Consider the following 22265-nt stretch of genomic DNA (forward strand, 5'->3'; position numbering starts at 1 on the left):
CTGAGGAGGTACCACATACGTGATTTTACCAACTTGGAACTCCAGAAATTTGAGTCTAATCATCTAGTAGAGTTCATTGAATCTAGGTTATTGGTACATAATGACATCCAAAGGGATTCTTTCACTCAGAACTATAATGGTGAGGAAGGATCTCTTGAGAGTACATTTCACTATAATGAGAATAATGCAAATATTATATGTATTTACATACTGTGAGTTCTGAAGGATACAATACACATTTAGATGGTAATCCGGAAGCATTGCTATCTGAGGAACCAGGAATAGATTTGTCTTCAGAATGGTTGAATGGGTGGTCTTTCGGGCATCTCATCCTTGTCACACTCTGTCTGTCCATGATATCAACTTCATGTTTTAAGGACCATGCACCTGTTCCAAGTTCAGACTCAGTGTCCTGAGTCAGCATCAATTAATTACTACTGCAGCTTTGCCGCCTTTTATAGGGCTCTGCATAGTGGTACACAGTTCCTAAAGTAGGGTGCTCTTCTCTAACAGCTACATTTTCAATAGACAGTGGTAATATAAGGGCATTTAAAACATCCTGGGGCAAGAAGAATCACGTCATATTCAAAACACAAACTGAAAAAGGATTTCCTGTTTTTGTTGTACTGGGACAATATACTTCTTATATATCATCATTAAATATCTTCCTGAATACAGAGGCTCATTAGGATCTCAGAGTCCTAGTGTTTGTTGGATTCATGTTCATTATTGTATAGGTTATAGATACCCCTATAATAATCACCATTTTGTGATCTCACTTTACAAAGGAAGTTTCAACCTTCTGTTTATCCCAAATTTTCTTTTGCTTAAACAAGTTGTTTTTCTTTTAAATACACTTAATTTTTGAAATGACTTTAGACTCACAAAGGAGTTGAGAAGCGTTGGTTCAGAGAATTCCTATATACCCTGTACCACACAGTTTCTTACTGTTATTAACTCTTGTGTAATGTTTCAATGAACCAAAATGGATACATTATCATTAACTAAAGTTCATGCTTTATTCAGACTTCATAGTTTTGCCAAATGTCCTTTTATGTTCCAGGAGTCCATCCACTATATCACATTACATTTAGTTGTCCTGTCTCTTTAGATTCTGCTTCACTGTAACAGTTTCCTAGACTTTTTTATTTTTGTTGACTTGACAATTTGTCAATTGTTGACAATTGAGTAGAATTGTTCAGGTATTTTGTAGAATGCCCCTCTACTGGAATTTAGCCTGGTTAGATCAGGGATATGGGATTTTAGGAGTAAAACTATAGTAGTGAAGTTCCATTTTCATCATATCATGTCAAAGGTACATACTATCAATATGATACATCTCTGTTGTTAACTTTGGTCACCTACAGGAGCTAGGATTTGTCAGGTGTCCCCAGTGGAAAGTTACTCCGTTTCTACCCTTTCCATAATGGTAGCCTTTGGAAGCAAATTGCTATGTGCAGCCACAGTTAGAGTGTGGAGTTATGCTTCATCTCTTTGAGGGTAGAGTGTCTACATAAATTATTTGAAATTCTTTTGCACAGATTTCAGACAAGATTAAAAATAAGAGCAGGGAAAGGAAAATTGCATTCATTGAATGTCTCTCAGAGGCTAGTCCTTTTAATTAGGCTGTTACTTAATCATCCCCAACCCCATGATGTAAGTGACATTATTTGAATGTTACAAAAAAGGAAGATTGGAACTTAGAATTATAAAATGCCTGGGGGAAATATAGCTGATAACTGTCAGAGCCAGAATTAAAGCATATAAGCTGTATCACTGGGTAACAAGAAGAGAAAATAGATGTTCTCTAGGCAGCATTTAGGATGAACTGATTTCATGGGAGAAGCAGTAGAATGTAGTGGTTGGGAGCATGGGGTTCTGAATGGAAAGGCAGGAGCTTTGGATTTAGTCCAGGTTCTCACTTTGTGACTTTGGTCAAGCTATTTAACCTTTCCAATCTTTAGCTCCCTCCTATGGAAAATGAGATTAGTAACTCCATAGGATTGCTCTGAGGATTAAATAATTAACATAAAGTCATTGGTATATAGTAGGTAGTCAAAACTATCAATTACTATCATCATCATCACTAACAATAATAATAATAAATCCTTTGAGAAGTAGGTAGCATGTGATCTCATTAGGGACATCAATTATTGACAATTTCAAAGAACTTTAATTGTAGGATAAAGAATTATTTTCATTTTCCAGAATTCCCGTAAATCAAGAATGTTTCTCAGGGATTTTCATGGAGCCACAGATGAATAGTTAACTCTAATATAATATGAAATATATGGTCAATGGCTCTCTGTCAGGGAATGTTTTATTAATAAGGTTAATTTCTGATTGGAGACACTACATGAAAACACATGTAAACATTTAATTTGATCAAAAATCAAAACAAACTTAGTCTTGTAGAAAATGTTCTAAATAAGATAGTCTGACTTGGTAACATAAATTATCTACCAAGTTAATAAATACTTAGAACCGCTGATTATTTTATTATCTCAATTTGTTGTATTTATTATTCTGAAAAAGAAAGACTAATGAAAAATATTATTGGAGCCCAGTTTTTTGTTATTTATGGAGAAAAGAAACATGTGCTGTTTTCAGAGACAGAAATAATTGTTATAATGTTATTTTTCCTAATATTCATTTTCATTTCAGTGTGAACAAAACACGTTGCTCAATTCTCTATCCAATGGCAACTGCAATGGTGAGTTAGCTTTAAAAATATTAAGTGTTCTGACTTGAATATAGATCAGAGAATAAAACCTCTTTCCTCTTCCTGCCACTCTACCTCCCTCTACTGTCCTCATTTCCTTCTCTCTCTGCTCCTCCTCCTCCCTTCCCTGTTCTGCCCTTCTTCCCCTCCTCCTCTTACTTTCACTTCTCTATTCCTCCTTTCTCCATTTTCTCTCTCCTGCCCAGCTCCTCCTTCTCTTCCTCCCACTTCCTTCTCCTCTCCCCTCCTCTTCTCATCCTTCCTTTCTTCCTCCTCCTTCTATCTTACCTCCTTCTTTCTTTTGGAAGTAAATTTAAGTAAAGATGTGCATGCCTACACAGAATGAAAAGTGTAAAACTTTATTACAAAGTATTAAAAATACTTGCAACACTTAAGTAAATGGTATTTATTAATAAATGGAAGGACATTACAATGTTCATTGGTTAGAATACTTAATACTGGAAAGATGTCAGTTTTATTTATGTTGAACTTATTTATAAACATAACTGCAATCCCTGTTAAAATTCCAATAGGACACTTTAATGGCAATTGACAAGCTTATTCTCAATTTTATTTGTAAACTGAAAAGGCCAAGAATAGGCAAGACACCCATGAAATGTGTGAAATATATGAGAGAATATTTTCTTAACTCTCAAGATATATTATAAAGCTCTAATAATCAATGCAGTATGATATTGGTTCCAAGATAAATGAACAGACCGATAGGACAAAGGAGAGAGCCCAGAAGGCTAGAAAAATCTAACACATATTGATGTTTGATTTGTGACAAAGTGGCACTGCACAGCAGTGGGGAAAGGGCAGTCTTGCTCATATACAATGATGAGACAATTGTGTATCTACTGAATGAAATCATCCAGTGTAATTCACGCACCTACCTCGACATCAGTACCCAGTGAATCAAAGTCCTAAGAGTGGTAAAGTAAATATAAATTTAAAGGTTAATATAGGAGAAAATACACAAGAAACGCAAAGAATTAAGCATAAAGAAAATGACCATTAAGCTTTACTAGATTATTTGTAAGCATTTTTGTTCAATGAAAGCCACCATATAAAACATGAGAAGATAAGCCAAAGTGGAAGAATAGATGGAACATATAACGTGGACAAAGGGCTGCACTCCTTTACAAATCAATGAATAATAAAAGGTAGATGACCCACTAGAAATGGGTAAAATACATGAACAGACATTTTCAAATTTACCAGTAAACATGTGAGAATATGCTTGACTATTATTCGGAGTAGTTAATGGAGAAATTGTGGATTTAATTTGCATGTATCCAGTAATATATACATGTATATGTGCATATATATCTGTGTGTTTATTGGTAAACACTTAGAAGTATGAGGATGCCCAGGGTTCCTGAAGGTGTAGGACAAAAAGCTACAATGCTGGTGGGCATGTAAACTATTACAACTGCCTTGGAAGACAGTTTGGCAAAATTGTGTAAAGTTATATATACCCTATGACCACCAATTCCACTCCTACTTAGACAGCCTGAAGAAATGAGAGCCTGTATATAGCAAATTACAAAAACAATAATATTCACAACAGTAGTATTTATAACTGTCCAAACCTGAAACCAACCCATATTTCCAAAAAAGGTAGCAGATAAACGTATAAATTGTGGTATATTATGCAGCTGTATTTTATTCAATTGCATAATATACTTTTTATTATTATTATTAATATTATTACTTATTTGGTATACTTATACAATAAAAGAAATTGAATAAGTCATATAAAATGCAATGGAGCAAAAAGAAAAAAGTCCATTTACATGAACTCAAAAAACAGAAAATGCTGACATATTAATTTTTGTACTTCTAAAGACAATAAAAAAGGAATCTGTTAATATTTGTACCTGGAAACATATACAAGATTGTTCATAGTAGCTTCCTTTATAGTTCCCCCAAATCTGGAAACAACTGAAATATCCATTAATAGTACAAAGGAAAAAGAACATGTAGAATGTTTAAATAAGAGGATATTATACTGTTTATTATATTACCATATAAAATATATTCTGTATGAATATATAACATATCGAATGAAATAAAATAAATGTCATGTAAATATATGAATCAATGGGTTTGACCCCATATCAACATGGGTATAGCTCAGATGTCAGCTTCTCTGGTCTTGTCTCACTTTTGGTAGTAAATTTATTTTGTCCTGCCTTATGTTCTCAAAGAATGCTTACATAACACTGGTATAGTACTTATTTAATGATCATTTTATTGACAGTCTTATTCTCCTGCTTATCTGGAAACTTTTTTAAAAAATGTTTAATGTTTATTTATTTTTGAGAGAGAGAGAGTATGAGTATGGTGGGGCAGAGAGAGAGGAAGACATAGAATCTGAGGCAGGCTTCAGCCTCTGGGCAGTCAGCACAGAGCCCGAGGTGGGCTCTAAGCCATGAACCATGAGATCATGACCTGAGCCAAAGTCAGACGCCCCTGGAAACTTTTAAAGGGTGTTATCACCTCTGTCTCACTAGGCCATGCCCACTTTTCATAGAATAGCAACGGATGGGCACCACCACCCTTGCCTTGTCCCTTCTGTAATAGTCAGAACCAGTTGATCAGAATATTTCTTCTAGCAAAATGCTCTCTCCTCTGATGCTCCAGAGTATCGTGGGTCCTTCTATTTCTCCTTCTTGTTCAGAAACACCATCCTGCCCTCTCATCCCTGTGCTTTATTTTTTTTAAGTTTATTTATTTATTTTGAGAGAGAGAGAGAGAGGAGTGAGGAAGGGGCACAGAGAGAGAGAGAGAGAAAGAGAGAGAGAGAATCCCAAGCAGGCTCTGCACCACCAGTTCAGAGCCCAATGCAGGGCTCGCACTCATGAACCATGTGATCATCATGACCTGGGCCAAAATCAAGAGTCTGACGTTTAGCTGATTGAGTCACCCAGGTGCCCTACCTCCTTGTGCTTTATATGCTAAGGCTGTCCATTTAATTACTACAACCTATAACTCTTGGTTTTATTATCTTTATATTTCACCTCTGCAACGCTGATTCTGTCCTTACTCATGCTCAAACTGAATTAGTATTTTTTTTTTTTCTGTCATGAGACATTCTTGGTTTTAATCCATGGATAGAAAATACCCAGTGTCCCATGCTCACCTCAGACAGAACTAATCGGTCAAGTATTTCCTCCTATGAGCCAAGGTACCCTAAGAATCATCTCCACACAGGGCTGTAGGAAGCTACTGTGAATGCTTGGGGTTGACATGCAAGCTGAGACATAATTGCCATCCTGGCTTTATTCTGTCATGTAATGACAGATTAATCTTAAATCACCTTTACTTTAACATCTGTCTTATGATTAATCATAAAATTTCCCTTCTGAAGATCCAGAGCCACCCTCCTTAGCACGGCACCTACAGCCTTTTCTTATCTTCTTGTACTTCTTTCCCTTTCATCCCACATTACTCAAACCCTCTATCCAAGTCACGTAAATCAACTCACACCCCCCTGTGTCTAATTCAGTCATCCCTGGCTCTGAGCCTTTATTTGGATTCTCCTGAATAGAACCATCTCCTCGATCTGGCAATCCAGACCTTATACTGTCTTCAAGATTTAACAGAAAAGTAAAGTAAATTGAAGGACACACTGCTTGGCAATCCCATTAAGTATAAAAAGAAGTCGGGGCACCTGGGTGGCTCAGTCGGTTAAGCCTCCGACTTTGGCTCAGGTCATGATCTCATGGATCGTGGGTTCGAGCCCCACATCGGGCTCTGTGCTGACATCTAGCTCAGAGCCTGGAGCCTGTTTCAGATTCTGTGTCTCCCTCTCGCTCTGACCCTCCCCTCCTCATGCTGCCTCTCTCTCTCTCTCTCAGAAATAAATAAATCATTAAAAATTAAAAAAAAAAAAAAAAGAAGAAGTCAACCAGACCCATACAGGGGAACGTGCTGTCGGCACAGTCTAGAATTCAGGACCTTCAGCTGTGAAATAGAGATCATAGTAATGGGAAAGCAGAGATACCACATGCTTCACTCAGTTACATATTGTCTTAAATGGTTATAGAGTTTGTTCTTTTTCTGCATATTTTCCTTCTAACTAGATGTTTAAGGCAAGAAATACATTTTAACTTTTCATTGCATTATCCTTCAGTGTTCAATGAACATTTGGTCAGTGAATGAAAATTATACTGATAGACAATATCTGTATAGCAGTTGACAGTTTTCAAAGGACATCCATCTTTACTCTGAAATAGGTAATTAGTAAATACTATACTTCCACTTTCAAATAGGTGATAGGATACGCTTCATTTTACTGATAATAAGTTGGGGCCCACTGGGGATGATTAACTTGCCCTGAATTGTGACGTTAATTGGGAACAAAGGCAGGAGTGGAGTCCCTGTCCATGTGGGCATGCATACAAGAAGGGATGCTCAAAGCTGGGACTGGAGAGACTCGTCTGAAAGTAGTCTGCAGGGAGACTGCTAACCCCTCTGCTTTGGTCACAAGATTGTGAAAATGGAGAGAGACGATGAACTTGAGAGAGATTTTAGCATGTCATGAACACAGCTGGCACTGTTCGGGTGTTGGAGGAGGGGAGAGGTCAAAAGAACGATTCTGAGGCTTTAGACCTTTCACACTGGGATGATGTGGAACCTGGGGCCTGGGGAGTGAAAGGGAAGGTAAGTGGAGGGTGGTGAATGTAAGACGTCCAGGAGACATCCAGTGGGTTTGCAGGAACACTAAATAAATCTGGAAGTAACTAAACCAAAGAGAGACAAAGCTGAGCAAGGGAGTGGGAAACAGGGGAGAGAATTAAAAAATCTACGCCCTCCTGTAATAATTTGTACAGACGGGAAAGATTTGTCATTGGGCACATGATTGAATAATCAAAATATAGGAAACAAGCTACATAAATTATAAGATGGCAGTCACTGTAGTTATCTGAAAACAAAAGTTGCTCAGTTATGAAGAAATCTTCCATTACCATGTGTAGGTCATGTCCCCAAAACATTGTAGTCATTTGGGAATGTCCCAAGTGGTACTCCTGTGCACATCTCTCTTAGTGCTATGGTTTGCCAGGTGTATTACCTTCACCTCCTCCTCCAGATCTCACCTCATGTGTTCTTTTCTTCTTCTCATTCCTGCATTAATTAATGTTCTGTTGCCTCGGGCACATGTTTCTTGTCCTTACTGAACATCTGTTCAGTCCTGGGCACAATGACCGATGCTGCATGTTCAAGGGTGAAGAAAGCAGGCATGATTTCTGCTCTCACGGATCCTCAAGTCTAAAACAAGTTTCTGCCCTCACTCACCACCTCTCCTTGCTCCCCAAACCAGCAAGCCAGGTGTACTGGTTTTCTATTGCTACTGTCACAAATTACCACCAACTTAGTGGCTTAAAACAATACACATTTACTATCTTACAGTTTTAGAAGACAGAGACTGAAATGAATCCCACAGGAGAAAATGATAGCTTTGGCAGGGCTGTATTCTTTTTTTTTTTATTGTTGATGACATTTTATCTTATTTATTTATTTTTTTTTACAAATAGTTTATTGTCAAATTAGTTTCCACATAACACTCAGTGCTCATCCCCACAAGTGCCCTCCTCCATGCCCATCCCCCCCCCCCCCCCACATCCATTAGTCCTCAGTTTTTGTCAGCATTCAAGAGTCTCTCATGGTTTGCCTCTCTCCCTTTCCCCCACCATTTCCCCCCTTCTTCTCCCCCTTGTTCCTCTGTCAAGTTCCTCCTAATCCTCCTATATGTGCAAACATATGATATTTGTCCTTCTCTGCCTGACTTATTTCACTCAGCATAACACCCTCAAGGTCCATCCATGTTGCAGGGCTGTATTCTTAATGGAGGCTTTAGAGGAGAATCCGTTTATTTCCTTGTTCTTTCCAACTGCTGGAGGCCATCTGCACTCTGTGACTCCTGGCCTCCTCCTCCATGTCCACACTGGCAGTGTGGCATCATCAGATTTCTCTTCGACCTCTTCTTTCACCACCACGGCTTCTCTGATTCCCATCCTCCTGTCTCCCTCGCATAAGGACCCTTGTGATTGCATTGTGACCCCCTGGATGACCCAGGATAATCTCCTGATCTGAAGGCCCTTAACTTAATCAAAGCCACAGAATTCCTTTTGCCATGTAACAACATATTTACAGGTTCTGGGGATTAAGATATGGATATCTTTGGGTCTATTATTCTGTCTACCACACAGGGTCACTCCTCTATCTCCTCTCCATAATTTTTCCAGCCTTCAGAAAATTTCAAATTACTAGTTCAATAGGCTGACTTCAATAGATACAACCGTGGTTGTTATCTATTGAGGGCAGGGCCCATCATCTCTCTTGTTTACCACTCTACTTACCTTACTTAGGACAGCACTCAACCCAAAATGCATCTGTATTGACTGATTGCTTGAATGAATGAATGAACAAATGAGTGAATGAACAAATGAGATGCTTGATAATATGTGTACATGTTTTCCAAAGAGAATGTTATGGTTTGTTCTAAATATCTTGTATCTCCTTGTTGTTGTTGGTTTTTCTTTTTTTGAGAAATTAGAGATGTGAATCTGCTTCTCAATAGTTAATTGATATCAACAGAAAATTCTTTCTCTTAAAAAATTATGAGTGACTCACAGAGTGTCAAGAACCTTTTGAAGTATATGAAAAGCACTCCTAAATTATGCAACTATGAATACTTTTTAATTAAAGGAGTTAATGAATATTCTACAGGAGAGAGCTTGCTTCCACAGTCTGGAGTTAATTGCTCACCCACACCTGATGGTTAATTTCTTTCTGAAATGTTGTTTTTTGTAGATAAAGCCCATCATTTACCACATCCCACATGGGTATAGATTAGTTGTCTCCTTTGCACATGCTCCAAGCTTACCTCATTTTGCTTAAGGCAGGATATTAGCTGTGAATTCACTTTACTCTTTTCTACGACAATGTGATTTTTATTGCACTGGTTGATTTACTTAGAAGCTTAGAACACAAGGTTATAGCCATAAAATCTGTACAATGACAGAACAGAGAGGGTACTGTGTAAAAGAAAACTTCACTTGTTTTTTGGAAAGATTTCAGAAGTGTCCATTCTATTTAAATTTTCATTTGACTGAATTGGTAACTTTACCATTAAAGATGTCTTCTTTATTTGGAAAAGGCATTATGAATTGCTTCTCTTAAACTAGCTTACCTAAATTATTATCTACAACTACACGGCACAATTCTTTTGTCTTATTTTGTTTTGTTTTGTTTTGTTTTGAATGGCCTGAAAATATGCCCATATTTTGATTAAAGGAACAGGAAAGAGGAAACTGGATGTAAAGTGGAAGACAAAGCAAGCACACTGAGACAATAGAAGGGAAATTTTTGTGTGGCTATTGATAAAAGCCAAATATTTTTATAGTTAACAATCTATCACCACTTAAATTATAAAATAATCAAAAGAAAATATAAAGAATGACAGGTATAATTTACAAGTGAAATAAATGCGATAGGATAGGAAAGCAAAAAAAGCTTCTTAAAGAATCTTCTGTGCCTTTTACCACCTTTTCTGGTCATTTGAATCCAGTGATCAGTCCCTCTAAATAATGTGTACATAGATTGTTTTCTCATTGTAGTATTACATTCAGATTGACAAGTAAGCTTCCTGTGAACTAGTAGTGGCTTCCTCAAGCATCGAGTTGATAAAAATTCTAAGATCTTGACCTCAGTGGAAAAAGTACTGTAGTTGATTAGCCATGTCTATCTGGCTAAAGGATGGGGATGATAGAACTCATGCCATACCGTAGTAGTTATAGACAATAATTCGTGTATCTTCTTTTAGAAAAAGCAATGAATTAACATTTTTTTGGACTTTCTGTCTCTGTACCTCTAAACAAAATGAAATAGCAGTATCTATACAACAATTATTCTAGTCCAACCTGTGTGTGTATGTGTGTGTGTGTGTGTGTGTGTGTGTGTGTATTTGTGGAACTACAAGATAAGAGGGATAAATATCAATCGACATTCCACTATTTACCTTTGCTTTGGATGTGCATTTTTCTTTTACCTGTGATCTCAATCTCCTCCTATCTCTGATAATGAGCAGGGCACATGAAATCTAAGGATATAAACAAGAGCCTCTGCATTCGTAGAGGTAGGTCTCATGTTTAATTAGGCAAATAGTGAATAATAATGATTACTACTGAGTGGTCCATAAGAGTTAAATTGTGGTAGCTTTCAGGTTTGTTTCAAGTTCTAATTTACCATTTGGGGCAACGGAAGTATAGCTTAAACCTTTACTTCTTAGCCTTCCTTTCTTTTTTTTTTTTAATTTTTTTTTTAATGTTTTATTTATTTCTAGGAGAGAGAGAGAGAGAGAGAGAGACAGCGTGAGCAGGGGAGGGTCAGAGAGAGAGGGGGTCACAGACTGTTAAACAGGCTCCAGGCTCTGAGCTGGCAGTCAGCACAAAGCCTGACGCGGGGCTCGAACCCACGAACTGCGAGATCATGACCTGAGCGAAAGTCGGATGCTTAACCGACTAAGCCACCCAGGCGCCCCATTAGCCTTCCTTTCTTTGAGAGAAACAGGAAAACAGAAGACACTACTGGAGTGCCTGGCACACAGTAGGTCCTCAATATATGTTGGCTGCCTGGGAGAAGGAGACACTCTTGAGTGCCTATCATTAGTGTTCAATTACAGCTGTCCGAATAGTTGGAATACTCACAGTGCATCTACTTTTTGGAATCATACACATCCCGCAAGGGTACTTTTGCATGAAGCCTTGAGTGATCACTCGAGGGACTTCTTGTAAATTCCCACTCTTTTTCATTTGTCATGTCATTTATATACCAATCCTATCCTTGGCACTCAAGGATGAGCTCCTAGAAGAAAGGAATAGTATTTTACTTACATTTGTATCACCCGCTACAGTGTTGAAATCTTACAGTTCAAAAAGTTTCCTAAGCATAGTATATGCTCTATGGTTATCATTTCAAACAATGAGTATGAATATAGAGCTGAAGCTGAAACTTAGAAACAAATCCTATACCTGAATAACTTTGTAGCAGTTCTCTTTTTCCTAAAAATCACTGCTATATATAAATGTTAAGTGTTTGCCACTCTTTTTACGTCTAAGGAGCAGTTTTAAAAAAATACATAATTTCCCTTACACTTCCCTCCAATGCTGAGAAACAACTATAGTCCCACATGGTTTTTTTTGTTTTTTTTTTTTTGTAGCCATTCTAGGAGAAAAGCATAGGCACTTTAAATAGCAAAGCTATTTCAATTAAGAATTTGTTTCTTCAGAGGGGCACCTGGATGGCTCAGTTGGTTAAGCATCTGACTCTTGGTTTTGGCTCAGGTCATGATCTCACAGTTTGTGAGTTGGAGCCTCGCCTCAAGCCCTGTGCTGACAGTGATGAGCCTGCTTGGGAGTCTCTCCCTCTCTCTCTGTCCCTCCCCATCTTGTGCTCTCTCTGTCTCAAAATAAATAAATAAACATTAAAAATAATTTAATTCTAAAGAGAATTTCATAATTAACGAATTGGAGTTTAATTGATAGATTTTGCCTAATAACAGTGGAAGTATCTTACCTCACATGGTGTGCTCTGAGAGTCACATCAGTTCTTAGAGGGACTTTGGACATGGCATGTCATTGTTTGGAAATAAGTAATTTCATATAAGGAAACTGTGACCGTGAAGACGTTGGCAAATAAGAGGTCATGATCTCCTAAGGACATTTTTTTTTCCTTATCAATTACATCAGAGGCAGATTTGCTGAGAACCAAATCAAGCTTAATTTTTAGGGTCCCTCACACACATCCCTTCCAAGCCCAAGAGACAAGCCCCAGCAACAGATCTTGAGACACGACAAAACAGGGCTCTGCCTCAGGGCAGCCCCATGAAGGAGCCTGTGTGATAGTGTGGACAGAGTGCTGTTCAGAAGGCCTGGAGGCCTCAACTCTAGTCTGTGGTTGCCAGATATTCTAAATCATTTAAAATCTAAAATCGCTTAAAAGTGTAGAGCTTCCATTTGTCTCTCTGTAATTAACCTATCCCATCTTCCTCTCAGAGTTATGTAAGAATTGCCTGAAATAACATTCAAATAATTAAAAATTAAAGATTTCAGAAGTAACTAGTCATTTGCTGAAGAAGAGAAGACCTGAAAAGTGTTTGGAGCCAGTCTTGTTAAACATGAGGCCACTGTTACCTTTCCACCATCCAACAAAGTCTGCAGCTGAAATCTCAACTCTGTAACTCAAGTCTCTGTTTCTCCTACAGAAGAAGCTTCACAGCCGGGCCCCAATGAGAAATGCTTTTTGATCCTGGATTGCAGTGGAGTAACTTTTTTTGACTATTCTGGAGTCTCCATGCTTGTTGAGGTATTGTGTTTGGACTGATTCTTTCCCTTTTCTTCAGTCATGGGGGGTTTTACCAGCTACTCTCTTAGCTCTGGTGTCTTGAACCCACCTGTTTTAACACTCATCTCACTTGTTCTCCCCAGGGAACATAGAACTTTATACCTCCCACTGCCATAGATTTGTGTTCAGGAGATCCCATCAAGCCTCCGGTGTGTGTGTGTGTGGTGGTGGTGGAGGTCTCAGCTGGGGGATTTACATGGTGTTGTCCTAGAGGAGAGAACTCAGGGTTGAGATGTACTGAGCATAGTGTATTCTGGACAGTCGGCTTTCATGCTTCTAGAAAGAAGAGAAAAGACTCCTCTGGAGAAAGTGGCCTTGGTCATGGCAAGATGTTTTCTTTTACCCTCATGGGTGGGTATAGTTTGACCAGACACCATGTCTGATTTCTGAAACAGCCCCCAGTGCACAGGCTTTTCTCCGTTCTATGAGATGATGGCACTTACTTCTCTAGACCATGACCCTCATGTGTCTTCATGATCTTGGTGTACAAAAAGAAAGCCACTTATTTCTTTAAAATGAACATAGCTCCCAAGACATTCCAACAGATGGAAGAACATCTAATTTTTCCAATTCCAGGAAAACTCAGACACTTCTGGATTTTTTCCTCTACTTTTTTTTTTTCTAGGAGAGAGAGAGAGAGAGACAGCGTGAGCAGGGGAGGGTCAGAGAGAGAGAGGCAGACACAGACTCTGAAATTGGCTCCAGGCTCTGAGCTGGCAGTCAGCACAGAGCCCGACGCGGGGCTCGAACCCACGAACCGCGAGATCATGACCTAAGCGAAAGTCAGACACTCAACCGACTAAGCCACCCAGGCGCCCCCCTCTACTTTTTTGAGTAAATACTATAAGTTGAGTAAATAAGAAGTTACTACCTTCTTATTTCCATTTGTTCTCTTCCTCAGTATACTAAATTTGTTGGGGGAGGGTCTTGAAGATGGAGCAATGTCTTTTCTTCAATCCTGTGAAAATTTCTGGAGCTCTTTCTCTGCTTGTTTCCCTTGTTTCCATGACTCTTTTGCACAGATATCACCTACCTAACCCTTCCTGTACTCCAGCTCTGACTGTGTAGCTCAGAGAAGCTCTTGCATTTTACTCAGGCTTCCATCACTCTCTGGCCCAGAAGCTGCTTTGTGCAGAAAGCAGAGATACTGGAGAACTTGCCTCACGTGTTTCTTTGTCTCAGGAAACTCAGTCCTGTGCTTCTTGTTTTCACCATCTAAAAACACTGGTTTGTATATTTTTGGTTGGTTAACTACTTATTTATGAAGAATGGAATAGTCTTATATTAGTTACTCATCATAGAAAGACATAGAAGTCAAAAATGGACTTTTAAAGAGTTAAGATCAGTAGTTTCCCAAAAAATTTCACATTATGGGTTGGTTGTTTTCCATGGTGTTGCATAATTGTGCCTCTATTCATTGATAAACATAAATTTGAGATGTCCAGCTTTCCAAATTGAAGATAGTGCAAAGGTAAAACACACACACACACACACACACACACACACACACACACACCAAAAAACACAATGCAAAGATCACCTTTCATATCACTTTCTTATGAAGAGAAGGCTGGGACTTTGGGCAGGGGAAGATGCTTATGTGTGACTGTCAGAGAGAGAGCGTAGCCCCACTACTGTCACACTAGCCGGCAGGTGTTATCCAGGGTTTCCTTCTGGATCACTGTGTGTTCATCTTGTGAAAACAAGGGGTGGGGGGAGTGATTGTGTCTCATTCAGTATGAGAAGATATTTAGAAAACAAATTGTACAAAAACAACTGAATTTTAAATATCCTAGGCCTTAAATCTAGTGGCAACTTTTGGTATGTCACCCTTTTTCCTATATAATGTGCTTTTACTTTCTTGATGTTGACTATAAAATCTTTGCACAATTTGGCATAGAGTTCAACCTGAGCATGTCATGTGTTTCTTGCATCTAAATCTGGACTGTAGACAGACAGTTCTTCCCTGGAGGGTGGGGGGTGGGGCCCTGTGTTTGGCATTCCTGTTTCTTCTGTGTCACCAGGGTCTGAAAGAGTACTCTCAAGTGTGTGTGCAGAAGACTCACTGGGGGTGCTCATCCACAATGCAGTCTTCTGGGTCCTAGTTTTCATCCTGGAATCTTTATTTAAACCACAGGTGATTCTGAGGCAAGTGGTCCAAGGTCATATTTTGGGAAACGCTAGATTAGGATTGTCCATTTATTTGGAAACACCAGCATATGCAGGTTTTGTTTAATAATATTTTAAATTTATTTTGAATATGCTCAAATGTTCATTAGCTGCTCTCTCTAGATATTACAAATCAGGATTAGAGTTTGTCAAGAGGAGGAAATGATTACTTATTCCCACAGCGTTTAGGATCTAAAGTTGAAAAATCAGAGGAATTCAAATAATTTGGGTACAGGTTAAGAAAGTTTTTTTTTCATTCATCTTCATGGTTTTAAAATACTGCATAATGGAATTATGGGACAAATCAACCAATGCATTTTATTTTTAAATTAGCAGAAAATGCCACTTGCCCCTGGCCTGGTGTCTTCCATCTGTGTATAGAACATCAACAGTTTTGCATCAATCTGCCCTTTTTTATTTCCTTTTTACTACTTGGTTTATTTCATCATGGTTACAGTAAATTATGATGTATGTTAAGAACATTAGCTTTAAATTTTTTTTTTTATGTTTTATTTATTTCTAGGAGAGAGAGAGACAGCATGAGCAGGGGAGGGTCAGAGAGAGAGGGAGTCACAGACCGAAACAGGCTCCAGGCTCTGAGCTGGCAGTCAGCACAGAGCCCGACGCGGGGCTCGAACCCACGAACCGCAAGATCATGACCTAAGCGAAAGTCGGACGCTTAACCGACTAAGCCACCCAGGCGCCCCAAGAACATTAACTTTAAAGATAGATAGATCCTATCCAAATATTAGCCAAATAACTAGTTGCATTATCTGGGCCTAAGCGTTTGCTTTTGTAAACTGGAAGTAGAAATACCCACTTCATGAAGTTGTGAAGCTTAGCAATGATGTATTGCAAAGAACGCACATAGGAAATTTTCTAGAAATTAATAAGTATTCAGTAATTCTAGGTCTTATAATTTGTTCTCATTTTGCAAAAGTCATTTCTTAAAATGCAAATAATATCATTGCGACTAATATTATTTCATAGTTCCAGCCATTGAAAGGGCGTCCAGAGTAAAGAGCCACAGAGTCCCTTGAGCTATTCATGCATGTCTTCCTGCCTCCTAACCTTCCTGAATTATTTTCTTAGTCACTGCAGTGGTAGGAACATTCCCCTAGGAGTTACGTAGGTTGAAGGAACTGGAGCAACTTCTATTTATTCTTCTGCTTAGGACACAGGGAAGGTCAGTGATTATGTTTATCAACATCAACAAACCACCTGCACTAGTGTGTGTGGTTCCTGAGCTTGAGAAAAAGTCAAACACTGACCAGTCACCTTGAATTAATCCTTTTCACTTACAAAAACAGGAGCCATTTATTCAGTGGCAAAGTCTCAGTCCATGCATTACTTGTTTGTTTGCTTGTTTATTCATGCTCAGAGTGACACATCTCCCATTATTCTACAGTTCTTCTAAAATGTAACTGCTTATTTCTGGAACAACATAAGAGAATTTTTTTTGGATATATCATGCATATTCTTAGAATGTGTTGTAAATGCAACTTTCTATATTTTATATGTAAGATACATCTCTATTATATAACCAAATCCATCCTAGAGTTGCTAAAACTTCTCAATTTATTTTCACTGAGTTTCATGGGCTGACTTTGGTCTGGGTGAATTTAAAATCAGGGCCTTCAATAAGGCGTTCCTACCTGCTATTTTTGAGGACCTGAATGAAGCAAGACTCTAAGGCACACCAAGCAAATTAGTTAGGATCTCGCATCTTGATGGGCTTCTAAAAATGGAAGTTGGGCAATCAGACTTGCCTTTGATTATTTTGGTTCTCAGCTTTCCGTCCATGGATGGGATCTGAGAGTCCACGAATATGAACAAATTGTTGTAAAATATTAAAGTAAGCAGTGGGTCAGCAGTTTTCATCACATTTATAAATGGGCCCTTCAATAAGAGAAGGTTGAGAACAATTTTATAGCATTCTTAAACGGAAGGAAATGTAGTCTTTTAATTTTTATTAAATGAAGTTTCATTTATTAAATGAAAATGTAAGTAGCCAAGCTTAGTTGCAGTAAAGGTTAATACTCTAGTGCATTAATCTTAGTTTGCTAAGGCCGTCTCTTAGAAGTCTGTCCCGGTATGCGGTCTGCCTGACTGTGTAACAATGCCTCCCTCTGGTGGTCTGACATCATAAATATTGGCTTTTTCTTTTCTTTTGAACTAGGTATTCTTTTTTCTTAAGACCGTCTTTTTCTTTCCTGCCTGCTATGCTGAACTAATTGTGGGTATATTTTAATTCTTTCAGGTTTGCATGGATTGTAAAAGCAGGAGTATGGAAGTATCATTAGCCCATTGCACAGGTAAGGGAGGACTCTTGGCTAGCATTGAACATGATCCTTCTGCTACTCTATCTATCTTACGTTACTTGTGTTTTCTTGTAGCTTCCTTGATAAAAGCAATGAAGTACTGTGGAAACCCAGACTCCGAGAAACCAATTCCTTTTGAATCAGTATCTGCCGCATTAAGTAACATCTATTCAAATAAGGTGAGCCACGCAAGTTGTCACGCAGGAGTTATAAATAAAATCAGAATGTAGAATCAAGGGCTTGACATTTTTTATATTAACCTATTACCCCACTGATAGAGAATCTGTTATAACTTTCTCCCACTCAGAGCCCTCTGCTACAGTAAAGGGATGTTTCCTTTTCTTACTTGGATCAGTCATGAACATTGTTTAATAATTTGGGTCTTTGAACAATATCACTGCTTAGAGGATTTGGGAATCGCCTATGATGTGCATACGACTTACTTGTAAAATAAATGCTTCTTCCAGGATCCATGATCCTGGGAATTTGAATCCACCTCTGTCAAATGCTAATACTTTAGATTTATCCTTATAGCTGTTTTCTGCTCTGATACCCTTGCCTCTCAGTTCATATTGCCATCTTTGGAAATAGTATTTGCAGAGTCCAGCACTCGCATGATACGAAGTGTCAAAATTATCTTCAATATACTGGCCTTTATAGTTAGTTTTAGAACTGTTCCCAAAGCTTTGATATCCTGCCATTTTTTCATTAAGTTTGAATCATTTTGCTTTTCCTCATCCCTAGAATGGCATTTGGTGCTTCCCAGACTCATTCCTATTATATTCAATCAGAACAATATGTATTTATAAAATAATAATAATTAACAACACAATTATTAATATTATTATATACCTAACATTTACTGAGTATTCATTATATTCCAGATATATTAATTCGTTAGATACTAGTGAACATTAATTCATTAGATCTGGAACATAGATACTATTATTTAACCTATTTTTAGAAATGAGGAAACTTAGGCTTAGGGAAGCTATACCACTTATAAGTGGGAGAGCCAGTTTCAAAGTCAGCAGTCTGACCTTGGGCTTGGAGCTTTAAACCACTATACTCTGATGTGTCATACAATGTCTATCTGCTTATCTTGGCTGGACAGCTTGCATGAGTTGCTACTGTTCTTTGGCAGCAATTTAAGAGTTGAATATGTACTTATTTCTTCCTCTCCTATTTTAGAGTTTAAGCAAACTCAGTGATCACAGTGAAGTCTGAGACCCTTTTGCTGAAGTACAGCTCTTGTCTTTAGCAGCTGCCCTGAAGAGGCCATACTTGGACATTTTGCACACCCTTATTTGTTGTTGAGATCCTACAGGTGACCTCTACTATAAGTATGATGTGACTTAATAACCACATAGCCACTGGTCAAGATTCTCCAGCAATTTTTCTTAATCTTCGTTAGGAAGTAGGTTATTGTATAGTTATTTTGTAAAAATTGGTATGCATTTAGATTTAGTGTACTGAGAGGCAAACATGAATTTATTTCCTTTGCCACGGTATTTTGCGTTGTTTTATGTCTGTTTTGTTAACTTGGTAAAACTGAGAAATAATTTGTCGTAAGAGATTTAGAACATTTGCAAGCCATTTGTAAAAACCCAGCATCAACTGTATCTAATGCATAAAAACAACTTAGCTAATGTGCCATTTTCCCCTCCAAAAACGCAAAAAAGCCATTAAACATCAATAAGATTAAATGTTTCTTTGTACAATATGATATGAAAGCCACAAAAATTAAGTCAAACAAAAACAAATAACAAACCAGAATCCATTGTTCTTTATCTTTCCATGCAAGGGAGTCTTCAAGATTATTTTCAAGATAACTGGTATCTCAATGACCAAGTTCTTGACATTAGTCCGTTTTACTATGAATATTGGAAACGCTTAGCCCAAATTTCTGCATTCCAACCCCAGAAAATCTCTGTTTTTACTTTAGGTTTTGTTGGAGCCAGAACACATGAAAGTTGCACATTTTATATTTTTTTCACAAATATGATTTTTAGAGGAGAAAATAAATACCACCAGTGCAATAGCTTTGTCCTATTCTAACATACAATTAATTGTAGTAATTTGGGACTTCCCTATTTTAGAGATACAATCAATATAATACATTTATCTCCTTCTATCCATATAGATAGATAGATTGGTCTCCATAGTATGTTTTTCTTTTGTTAGAGTAGAACTTGGATATGTGATTATCTGTAAATCTACCAAATGAGCAGGGTAATTGACAAACACCACAGGCCAGGGTGACCTGAATAAATTATCATTTTCATGCTTGTACATATATTTGCAATCACATACAATTACAGAGTTTCATATTTTTATTAGGTGATTTGATACACTTATGAAGAAACTCATTTTCAAAGATAGGTCTAGATATATAATTATGCTTACATTTCAAGGTGTTGTAACTCTTCTTGAAATTGCCAGTGTAACAAAGAGCCAGATACTTTAAAGTGAGTTTGAAAAGTAGGTTGAAAACAAAATTTAGAGACTGGCCATTTGGGTATTTTTGTGGGCATCTGTATGAAAATTTGACTCCCTGCCAAGTGATATAATGGTCCCCAACAAATGTATGGTAAACATTCATATGATCCTTAATTTTTACATTAAATCGTAGTTAGCACAATGTAATAAAGTAAAAGAGAATAATAAATGTTTTGAATCTCATAACTTACCCTACCATTTCAGTTTTGGTTTTTTTGCTTGACATGACTTAAAAAGAAAAGTCTTTGTCCCAAAGGAAGCCTCAATCCTTTTATCTCTAATTTGGATCAAAATGAGTGAGGCCAACTTTCATTCTCATCAAATATTGTTCCAAGAAAAAGAGGGGGTAATAATATGAAGTAGAATGTCCTTAGAGAAAAAAATTTCACTGTTTTGTCCATTTAAATTATTCCGATGGTGGATGGTGGCAACATTTCCCATCCGAAATCCTATGGCGTTGGCATGTAAACATAAGTCAAGAAAAGTTAAGAAAAGAAAATATGTTTTTGCAGTGTATAAATCAATATTTTGCTGTGTAGCTTTAGCCTATAATTAAATTCATGCACTGCAGGCATTTTATAATTTGCTAGAGGTTATGGACCATGGATGCCCTTCAAATTATTATAGTTAATCAACAGGTGGTTTGTTCTACTTTATTGTTAAAGCTGTCACAGTATTGTCTAGACAGGTATATTTGAATGCATTTCGGTGTTTATAGAAGTTTAATAGATAAAACTTTAAAGCCAATAACTTGAGTGTCAAATGCTAATAGTATTTTTAAAGTAAAGGAAGACCAAACCATATACCTTTAAAGCTCTTTGTTCTAAGTTTTCTGCATACCAAGGTCACAATGACCATTAACGTGGAGGAATTCCTTGAAATTGAGTTCTGAGAGTCCAAAGTTGAATTTAAGTTTTACACACACAAGATTCTAAAATATACATATTTATTTCAAAGCAAGCATTAACTATAAAACTATAAAATGGTCTTGAGGCTAGAATGTTTCCAGTCATGCTAAATTATTTTTATGAGACCACCTTATTTTTATATATGATAAACCACTTTCATATTACTTATGATGGTAAAATAAAATTAGAAAAAATTAAAACTGACCTATAAGAGTGTTAAGGACCCAATACAGTGACATATATAAATTAAGCATAAAATATGAAACCAAGAAAAGACCGTTAACATTACATTTATGCAAATTAAATGCCCTTAAATTTTACCATTTATCTTTCATTTTAAAGGTTATTTGCCCCCGATTATATGATTCAAGTGTTATACGGTCTAGCTTGAACTACTTTGCAGTAATTTATTTGACAGCTCTCTATTCTATAAATGCATAACGTAATGAGGAAAGAGATCTTTCTTTTTTAATGAAAACATTAATGTGTTAATACCCTGTATGGATAATGTTTGACATTTAGTGGTTACCAAAATATATTAGTATGTTGTTGAACATACATATGCCTTAGAAATGCACATTCTGTACTCTGTGGAATGATGATCTAATTCAATATAGAATACGCTTTTTGGTAGTGAGTTTGTTGCCAGATTTCACGTAAAGAGTTAAGTGGTGCCTTTATAATCCAAAGATTTTTAGTTAAAAATAATGTAGTCTAATATGCTGCACTTATTTTTTATATTTTTCAATGCATTTAATTATCTCTTTTATAATTCTTTGTACTAACTCAGCATGTAACAACCAATTTACATGGAAATAAATTGAAATATGATAACTATTATGCTTGAATGGATCCGTGTCCATTATTTCAAAGTATTTACTCTCCTGCAAAGCAAATTATACATATTGCTTTCTTAGACTGACCACCATGTGTTGAAAATTCCTGGCAGTATCCATTATTCTTGGTAATTTGTTCTTACAAAATATCAACCTAGGATTGTAAGATATTATGCCTTAATTTATGGACTTCTAATAAGGGTACTTTTTGCTGCAAGACAACATTTGCACAATCCTCTTTCATCAGGTTTACATCCTTTACATTCACATTTTAATGTGTATATGTTAATTTTTTTATTTGTTTGGGTTCTTCATTTATATGCTGTTGTTTGTCTTTCCTGAGTTTCTAGTATTCTATACTATTTCTAGTATTCTAGTATGCCAACTTCAGCGTTCT

The 22265-nt window shown here is 37.1% G+C and overlaps 1 protein-coding gene across 1 annotated transcript in view; it reads left to right on the top strand.

Moving 5' to 3' along the window:
• SLC26A7 (solute carrier family 26 member 7) overlaps positions 1-19008 on the top strand; it is a 116109-nt gene extending 97101 nt beyond the window's left edge. The window contains exons 14-18 of the mRNA XM_077771276.1: positions 2665-2713; positions 12996-13096; positions 17565-17619; positions 17701-17804; positions 18817-19008. Of these exons, the coding sequence (XP_077627402.1) occupies positions 2665-2713; positions 12996-13096; positions 17565-17619; positions 17701-17804; positions 18817-18852 (345 nt within the window). The 3' untranslated portion in view covers positions 18853-19008. The remainder of the gene's footprint in view (positions 1-2664; positions 2714-12995; positions 13097-17564; positions 17620-17700; positions 17805-18816) is intronic.
• The last annotated feature ends 3257 nt before the right edge of the window (positions 19009-22265 follow it).

This window comes from Crocuta crocuta, unplaced genomic scaffold (genome assembly GCF_008692635.1).
Source record: "Crocuta crocuta isolate KB4526 unplaced genomic scaffold, BGI_CrCroc_1.0 scaffold235, whole genome shotgun sequence".
In the NCBI taxonomy this organism is placed as follows: Eukaryota; Metazoa; Chordata; class Mammalia; order Carnivora; family Hyaenidae; genus Crocuta; species Crocuta crocuta.